Source organism: Sinohyriopsis cumingii, chromosome 19 (genome assembly GCF_028554795.1).
Source record: "Sinohyriopsis cumingii isolate HCF-2022 chromosome 19, ASM2855479v2, whole genome shotgun sequence".
In the NCBI taxonomy this organism is placed as follows: domain Eukaryota; kingdom Metazoa; phylum Mollusca; class Bivalvia; order Unionida; family Unionidae; genus Sinohyriopsis; species Sinohyriopsis cumingii.
In genome coordinates, this window is record NC_142979.1 from 45,607,587 (window position 1) to 45,617,065 (window position 9,479).

At 33.2% G+C, this 9,479-nt stretch overlaps 1 protein-coding gene across 1 annotated transcript; it reads right to left on the minus strand.

Moving 5' to 3' along the window:
• Positions 1 to 1,033: 1,033 nt before the first annotated feature.
• LOC149775626 (uncharacterized) lies at positions 1,034 to 9,479 on the minus strand. The gene is made up of 3 exons (XM_089943867.1): positions 8,997 to 9,479; positions 7,684 to 8,343; positions 1,034 to 1,592 (listed from the first exon to the last, which is right to left on the minus strand). Exons 1-3 carry the CDS (start codon positions 9,445 to 9,447, stop codon positions 1,429 to 1,431), a joined length of 1,275 nt encoding a protein of 424 aa, XP_089799993.1. The 5' UTR covers positions 9,448 to 9,479; the 3' UTR covers positions 1,034 to 1,428.

Consider the following 9,479-nt stretch of genomic DNA (forward strand, 5'->3'; position numbering starts at 1 on the left):
AATGATATCATGAAAGATGAAAGCGAATTCAAAACACAGTTTGAATTTATCTCTATTTTACATCCATTTTGTTACACTGTCATAGGATCCATTCTACATCTCTGAGAATATAAATGAATACACATACATACATACATACATACATACATACATACATACATTATAAGTTGGGCATCAAAGTCTTAAAAAAGTTTTTTTTATATCTTTATGTCTAAGGTGTTTTCCCAACGAATGTATCTGAGAATTAATTGACACAAGCCTTAAGAATTTTGGGACAAAAGTAATTAACGTTTGTTATACAAAACAACATCGGAGGACAATCTCAAAGGTTTAACGTATCTGTGAAAAACAATCAAGATGAGACTCAACTACTCAAGAAAATGAAAACAGTGTAATAGCTAAAATATTTTGCTCCATTATAATGATGCTTTAAAAATAAAAAGTACACAAATATTAAACCAAAATCTGTTACAATAAGTACAATATAAGCTCTCATAGTTATGGCCAAATTCGAAAATCAAAGCCCGGATTTGATGAGAAATTGCTGTAGGCTAAGTTCGATACATGTCTGATCATTGCAACTTATATAATTAATTTATGTCTCCGTTAGCTGAGCTGTTTGTGATTAGTCTAAGCATATAAACTTATCATTTTATAAGAAAGTGCAAATTTTATTGCAAAAGTTTCAGTATAAGTTCTGTTTATACATCTTAGAGAAAGCTACTTCATTGACAATTTAGAAAAACTATATCAACACACATTGTACTCTTAAAAGTTTGGTCCCAAAACGGACGTCTATTGGCAAACCCTCCTATTCAAACTATTGCAAAAACGGAAGTACTATGTGACCTGGTGACAACTTTTGACGAAAAATAGTTAGGTAAATGATCAGGTATTTTATGTCCTTTTCCTTCAGTGCAGATATTGTTGCTGTTGTAAATGTACCTATACCGGAGAACACAATTATACTGCTATATTAGCAACAAAGATACAGAAAAATAATAAAGTAATTTAAAAAACTAGCATACATAAAGAGTATTACAAATTTTTAATTCTCAACCTTAAGCACAATCTTTTAACTTCCGAAAGGTCAGTGACTTTAACGTTTGGCAAACAGACCTCAATGTATTTAGTTAGATGCACTTCAGATAGAGAATGGTTTAAATCCTTACTTTTCTTTGATCAAGACATAATACAACTTCTTATGTATCTCAATAATATGGAATCGGATGAATATTGTGATTAAGTGCTAGTAAAATTAGATCTTGCGTCTCTGAAAACAAGCTTGGTCTCCAGATTCTCTCCTTCAAGTTGCGTTAAAGGTCCATGCATATCATTAACTTCTAAGGTTTCTTTTTTACTTTTTTCAGACAAAGGAGAAATCAGTAACTTATCCAGACAGATTCCGGCCATTCGATGTTACATTCTCTAGTTATTAATTTTCGTGTGTTGAATCAGAATTCGACTTGTCTGGCCATACTTAATACAAGCACTTCTCGACTTAAAAAGGCAGTTGTAGCAATCTTTCTTTTTTTTCGAGTGGTACTGGCAGAATGTAGATTTTCCTTTGGTCAATAGTTGCCGCTTCCCTCCTGTAAAAAGAAATTAATGTTCATGAAACAACAATGTATAACCACTTTTTAATAAATGTAGTTGATATAGATGCTACTAGAAATATGTCTGAATAGAATAAAAGGATTCATCATAATGTGATCGTTGTAGTTTTCATCTTAGCTTTACAATTTTATACATAATATCTTCTAATGAGAGAGTGTTTGGTTTATGGAGAATATATTATAATGCATGCAATGAATAAATTTGTTTTACCGAAATATTGTGCTAATGTCTTGTTTGGAGCTACACCAGTCAGAGTGAATATTTCAATGCCCGTTGATTTATCAACATTGTGGTTTTTCACAAAAAACATAATACTACAATTTGTAAAAATATCTTCATGAAAAACATTTTATTTCACGTTAAATGACGTGTACAGTGGGATAACATTTCACAAAGGAAGGATGCTTCATAATAAAAAAAACTTAAATCACATTTTCCATCAATCTTTTCTTTTTTGGTACAAAATAGCTACTGGATAGGTAATGACGTAATATTTGTTTTAATGTCATATATTTGTGCTGTGTGCGAGGTAACGTGCCTGTCAGGTCTAGTCGGATGCCTAGTCGAGGAGTTAGAAGGTTCATAATGTAACAGTACAATTATCTGACGATATAACAAATATTAATGGTATTTGTTTCAATATAAGATAATTAAAACCCCTAATATTATCATTTTTAAATCAGATTTAAAAGAGTTTTATAAGGAGAATGTATCTGCGTATTCTTCATCACCTTTAAGAAAATGAGAAGAGCTTCGGTCATTTGCGTTACAGTGCCGATCACTAATTATGGAACAGGTAATATTTTGAACCTGATGGTTCAATGAAGATGGTGTGAAAATTTCGGATAGAAAAGAAACGACCCAAGCTCATGAGGTTTCATTCAACGTAATATTAAATGATGTTGACAGTTTTATGTTCTCCATGCCGTATTGAAAACGAAAGCAGTATGTCTAGTAATGTACAGACGTGATTGAAATTCACCAGTCTCGTAAATTTGAATGGAAATCATATTCATGATCTCCCAGTACCAACTCATTATATAGTAAATGGTTGGAAGAATGGACAAACATAGAAAACACCAATGATCTTCTAATAGAATGAGATTTCATTAACCCATAAATAAGTGACGCTGGTAAAGATCGTTATTTAGCATAAATCTTTGGAACTGCATTATCTATTTATATTTACTATAAGCATTTCCGTTTTTACCTCATATAGGATGGGTTGATAAAAGTTGTTTTTCACAATGTTTTCTTTGTGTCCAATCGTGAACATACGTGCAAGCATATGTGTGGTAGTCTTACAAATGTACATTTATATAAAATGTACTGAAAATAGTGCAAGTAATAGCAATCACAAAAACTGCAATAGAGCAAAACTATCCACAAATGCAAGTGATACAGGAGATTAACAAGATTCACAAACGTTAACTAAGACTTCATCCCAGGTAGTACCTGTCTTTGCTGATAATTAGATACTTCTATTCTATTCAGTGAGTCTAATATAAAATGTCAATATAAATAATAAAATAAAATGTCCACTTCCGGTAATAGCACATATATATTTGATGGTAAATCGGCATACATGGTATTACCTATAAGATTCTGGTGTCACATTGCTAATTTGGTCTTAATTTGTTGGACCCTCTTTAAACAGAATTTGTTTATAGTTTCCTTAATCTAACGGCAATATTCGATTTACATTATAATTACAACCTTGAAAGATCTCGATACTAGAATACTCTTGGTATATGTATTGAAATTCGGATGAGCGAAGTTCAAAAGGACATCACTAAAGTTGAAAGGTTTTCTTTTTCTTTTTCCAATGGCGGCCATATTTACTTGGCATCACATTTATCAACTTTATTATACCTGCTATCAGAATGCTAACACTTGTTTGGATAAAATATATTATTAGTTCTTTAGATTTTTTAAATACAAATTCTTTTTGTTTTTGCACTAGTGGATATATTTAATAACAGATCTACAACACTTGCACACATTATAAAGGACTTCATGTCTAATGACCTCTGTTAAATTTGGTTCTGTTCTAGTTACCTATCTTTACCATTGCCAATACTTTTATCTTTATGGTGATAGCGGTTACATTAGTTGCGGACAGGCTTCAGTTCAAACAAAATCTAAAACACCTTTATTTTAAATGTCATCGAAATTATAATCAGCATTAGCAACTTTGTATAGGTGGTCTTCAGACTTTGTCATTTTCATCATAAATTTTTCTGCACATCATATTTATTTTTGGTACGACTCGATAATAGCATGATTTGTCTTTGCTTAAATTCTTCTGAGACATTTTGAAAAATATTTCAATTTGTTTTAATTAAACTTTAACGGCCGTCGATTTATAAAATACAAAAGCGAAATACATTGACGGCAGCACAACCTGTTTAATTTAATTGAATTCTGTGAATACGATTTCTTTTTAAAGTTGTTAAAACGTGTTATTCTTTTGTCATATGTGATGACTGATCCTCAGCATATGTGTATTTCTATAAAGAAAGACTATGCAACCCTCATCCCACCCGCTCCATTTTCAAGAAAGTATGCCTCCATTCTTATACTAGCTTTTGTAAGTAGTTGGTAAAGCAACTGCTGACGGCTACAATAGAGAAAAAGGAAGATACAATGTACGATGGACACAGGTTTAGGACACAAGCTCATTTTAGGCCAGGTTAGGTTAAAGTGAATTTATCTACTGTCTATAAATCTATCATTTATTAAGAGGCATTTAGCGAAGAGAAATGTATGCGTGCATAAAACTGCAGATTGAAATGGAAGACATATGCAGGCAGTCTTTTTAATGTGACTGAAGTCGATCTACACGGTCACTGACCTACTAAAGCTCAAAATATTTAAAGAAGGATCCAAACTTTGGAAACAAAATCTAGCATAAAAGAGATACTTTTAGATATTTTCGAATGAAAAGGCTAAGAACACAAAACAGCTATACAAATAACAGTAGGCAAATTCTCAAGAAAATATTTGTATAATAATTATTTGTATAATAAAATAAACTGCTTGCTTTTAGTAGATGTGTTGAGAAATATTGCAATATCGTCTTATTGCAGTGCTTTATTATGATTGATCCCAAAATTATGATCAACGTAAACAATTGTGAATGAATGGAAAAATGATTTGATATATTAAACAGATATAATCTAGTAACAAATTCTTAATAGCATCAATCTTAATATTTAAACTTTATATATTAACTTAAACTATCATTAGGTTTTGTATGCCTTTACAATTTTGTAACAAACTAATACTTTCATTGCATTTAATCTAAATATTATGTTTGACCACACGTTAAAATACATATGCGAGTCACCAGTATTTTTTCTTAGACTGTAAAGTTTTACACAATAACAAGAGAAATAGCGAAGATGAATCAAGCAATGAGACATGTTATGCTTCCAATTGCAATCATTCATCGCCAGTACGTTAATAAAAAGAAACCTTGAAAAAAGTAAATGCATTTTTTACAGAAAATTTGCTTTAAAACGATTGCCAAGTATGTATATTGCTTGTTGAGCTGTAGGGTGTACGAGAATAGTAGAGCTATAAAAAAAAAAGTGTTTTATGCATAAACTATGACGATTACGTTCAAGGCAAACCAAATAAAGTCACATAATGCTTTACAGGATTTCCAAAGCAATTAACATCAGAATTTAGCATGAACTATACATGGTAAGGAAAATTACATATACTATATTTGTTCAGATTAATGATCCCCTCCTTGTCGAAAGTGAAAGTGAACAGATTTAGAAAACAACCATGACCGAAAGCATTTGTTATAAATTCCAATGAATGAAATCGTACTTTATTAATTCCAGGACTTTGTTTGTTTCAGTTGAGGATAATATGCACGACTGGAAATATGATGGGATATACAACTTAGAAAGCTGGCCAATATATCAGGGCAAACCTTCGTGTGATAGAAAATGAACTCGAAGGTATTTCAAAACTGCGCAATTTAGGGTTTTCATCTAGCATAACTGAATACGACAGTGATCCCCAGAAATCATGTTGCAAATCTTTAGAAGACATCCGAGGGTTTTTGGTGCCCAATTTTGCATAACCATTAAAGTGCTTGTTGTGGTAATATAATTCGTATTCAGGTAGGCAACCGTTTACACATCCGGGTATTTCGGGTTCACGTGAATCTTTGTGAAACTAAGTTTCATTGGTACATTGAGCACCGGAACAAGAATTATGGTGTAGTTTTAACCTTGAATTAATCAAAGAAGTTTTGCTAAAAAAAAATATGCGCTAACTAAAACAACCCGAATAACTGACTGCCAACATGATTAATCGTCAAATGAGGTTCGAGCAATAGATATGTTGCCTGGTACGGAAGACGTCGACGCAGTTATTAACTTCGGGGCAGTTTCCTAATGTATGTTCGTCTCCTGCCCCAATAGATAATTTTGACTTGTGTGCCCTCCATTTCTAGTCAGCCAAATTCAGCAATTGAATCGGAGAGCCAGAAGCCTGTAGTGTTATGAAAGATCCGTCCTACGTATCGGTCTGGCCATTTGTTCACAGCGTACTAATTGGAGCGGTACTGTCATGCATCCAGGGCATCTTAGCCAGGTATAGTCCTCATGGGTCACATGACTATCGATTCTCTGCTTTTAAACGAGGAGAGCGGGTTATCTTTCACGTATGGGATGAAGTCTTTCTTCCCTCAAAGGATTCCCGGGTTCTTGGTAGGATCCTTAGTATTCCATCCTCCCATTACCTATTCTCCTAACTTGGATGTAATCGAGAACGCATTTGAAGCAGAAAGAAAATCTTTCATTACATTATGTCTCTCCAAAAATACCCAACCGATCACATTACTTTAACCAACAACCTGCCTGCAAATGCGAGTATCCTATAGTCTGATAACACAAACCCGTTTGTTTATACCCCCTACCGATTTAAATAATAGAAATCTTTAATATGATAAAAAAGTGCAAATAACTGAGTCAATTTATTCATTAATTTATAGTTTATAACCTGATTCCGATGAGAGTGGCCCTAACACCGTCATCTTATGCGCGTTTCATTCTTAACGGATGTTTTCAGTGCAATAGACGGACATGCTTGGATCCATTTCCAGTTTCTGGACAAGTCCATTTTCAGCAAAGGGGTGTATTACTGCTACAGATGTACATACATAAGTCGTCTGCTTCCGATATTTACAATGTCGAATCAAGCAAAGGAAAATAATGACAACTACAGATTTGCTTTTCATGTGGATTTAACAAGCGGTTTACTTTGTATGTTCATATATGCAGTGGGATATAATTCCAAATTCTCAACGTTATGTAATTTACGCAATTATTCAGCAGTTACCAACAGGATGAACTACGTCATTATGTTGTCTGATGGAAATAAACTAGCTTATAGTGTACGCAATATGGCGCCGTGTTAGTATGGAAAGTCCGTTAAGCATGAAATGGTGCTGGGGATGACATCATTAGTGCCATTCTGGTCACAGTCAGGTTAGAACTTATAAATCAATGATTCAATTGACTTAGTTCTGTGCACTCTGTATAAACGTTCTCGTTTTTGAAATCGATAGTGGGGTACAAACAAACTGGGATGTAGAGTCAGACTATAGTAGATCTCTCGCACAGCTTATAACTGGCATCACCTGCCCAAAGCTTAGTTTACAACGTTAATGTGATCAGATGAGTATTCTTTGAGAAACATAATTTAGCGGCAAATTTGCTATGCATTGTTTACAGATTTTTTTGTTGCAATAAATGATTTTAATATCCGTTCCTATCATCCCCCAGTCCAAATTTTGCCAAACCATCTATTTTCTTTCGCTTGCCTTACTTGCAAAGTGATACCATAAGCTTCAAGCACAACAACAACAACAACAACAACAACAACAACAATAATAATAATAATAATAATAATAATAATAAAATTTTATCTTTTATTATGTTGTCCATCCCAGTGATAAGAAACCAGAGGTAAATATTTTGGTAATATCAGAGACTGAAAACAAAACACAATGGACTTTTAGCAATATCAACAAAAAGCACATACCTAATTCTGCTACTGTGGTTTCCAAATGTTTGTCTTGACTGATGTAACTGTTAGTTAGTTGTTCATAATGTGAGAAACGGTCTTTGGAGGAAGTTTTCTTGCTTTGCTCTGAGAGCAGCTGAGCACCGTTTCCATTAAAAGTAACTTTTCTATTCTGTATGGCAAATAACAACCTTGACTCACTGTCTCGTTCTCCTTTGTGTAGATTTATTTTATATGTTTGTTCAGAAACTTCAGGAAAAACTTCTGTATTGAAACAATTAGGAGGAATGTTATTTGTGACCAGTTCTGCGTCTTCATTTTTCATCTTTAGATTATATGCATCCATATTGAGTTCTGCAGGATGTGAAAAACAGTTCGTTATGGAACGTTTCTTTCTATGCTCCGACCGCCATAGAGCGATTCTAGTCTTTAAAAATACTTGTCCCATATGTATGGAACGTAACGTTTTAGCACATGGTTCGATGTCTCGCTCACGTTTTAGTATTTTCATTTTGTTCTCATAATCATCTTTGACCAGTGGTTGTTCTTCCTCTGTCATTTTTAGATCGAATTTTAGGGTCAGCTGATCAATCTCACTTGATCTCTTATTCCCATCATCATTAATAGCTGTTTTCGTTTTTTCTTCCCGGCTTTCTTTGGATGCTGAAGTCTTGGCATCTATAATAATAATTATACTACTACTAATATTACAACAAATAAAAATAATAATATGAGTGGGTACAATTCATTTAGTGAAGATGTAAATACAACCATATACTAATCCTTTCTGTTGTTATTATACGTATATTAACATACTGAACGATTTCGAGACAGAATATTGTCCAATTGACTTTGATACTTAAGCAGGATCGGATTCTAGAAATATCAGGATCTGAATATTTACTATTTTTAAGAAAGTTCATTCCATGCGTTTCAGTGCATTAAAACAAATAACATTTTCATTTAATTGTCATCGATGTATTATATTATATTGCGAATTTAAGAGTATTTTATTAGCAAGTAACTTTGTCATAAATGCTTAATTCATGTGTTAATTATTCACTTCCGATAGGTAGATAGATTAGTCATTTGAGTGTGCGGGAAACTTTTTTTCTTGCTTCTGTGTAGCTATGTTAATAATGTTTCTTGCATGAATCAGATACATGGCTATATATAACAGACATTACTATCACAAGCAATAACTTTATAATTTTTTTTAATTTCTCTTAGAGATCAAAGCTAAGTGAATGCAAAAATGCAAGTTGTAAAATAATACCATCAACTTGAGGTACATCAAAAACTTCAACTGTATATTGATATATAAAACTAACCTGAACGTGATTGTGCAATGATACTCTCTGTCTTGTAGTCGAGTAAACATTTATTTGATCTTGGACTCGATTGAATGAACTGATAATCTTCAGCGCACACATCTGCCATGTCTTGCTTTAATAGCCACTCAGCGACCTTTAACATGTATGAAATGGAAGGAATGGGGTTTGTATTGTTTGGCCCGATATGTGTATTTCTTGGTTTTATACCCTGTGAAGACACCGAACTATCACATCTGCTTAGGTCACTGCCTCTTGCAACCAAATGATCTGTCTGTTCCTCAGCTGAGAAATATGACTGAAGGTCTGTGTCTACTGCGATTCCACTTTCGTTTTTCCCCTCATACTTGCACACTCTATCTTGTGTATCTGTTTCATTTTTACTGGTGTTTAAAGCACATAACGTCCAGTTCCTGACATCCGATTCATTACTAGTAACTGTATCTGGCATTATATCCCTTTGCTGACCTTGTGTAGACAACA

Excerpts from the sequence above, each read along its gene's own strand:
- LOC149775626 (XM_089943867.1), bottom strand. The coding sequence starts at position 9,447 with ATGCCAGATACAGTTACTAGTAATGAATCGGATGTCAGGAACTGGACG. Across the intron at positions 8,344-8,996 it reads CATTGCACAATCACGTTCAG|ATGCCAAGACTTCAGCATCC; the intron begins GTTAGTTTTATA and ends TTATTATTATAG. Across the intron at positions 1,593-7,683 it reads AACCACAGTAGCAGAATTAG|GAGGGAAGCGGCAACTATTG; the intron begins GTATGTGCTTTT and ends TTCTTTTTACAG.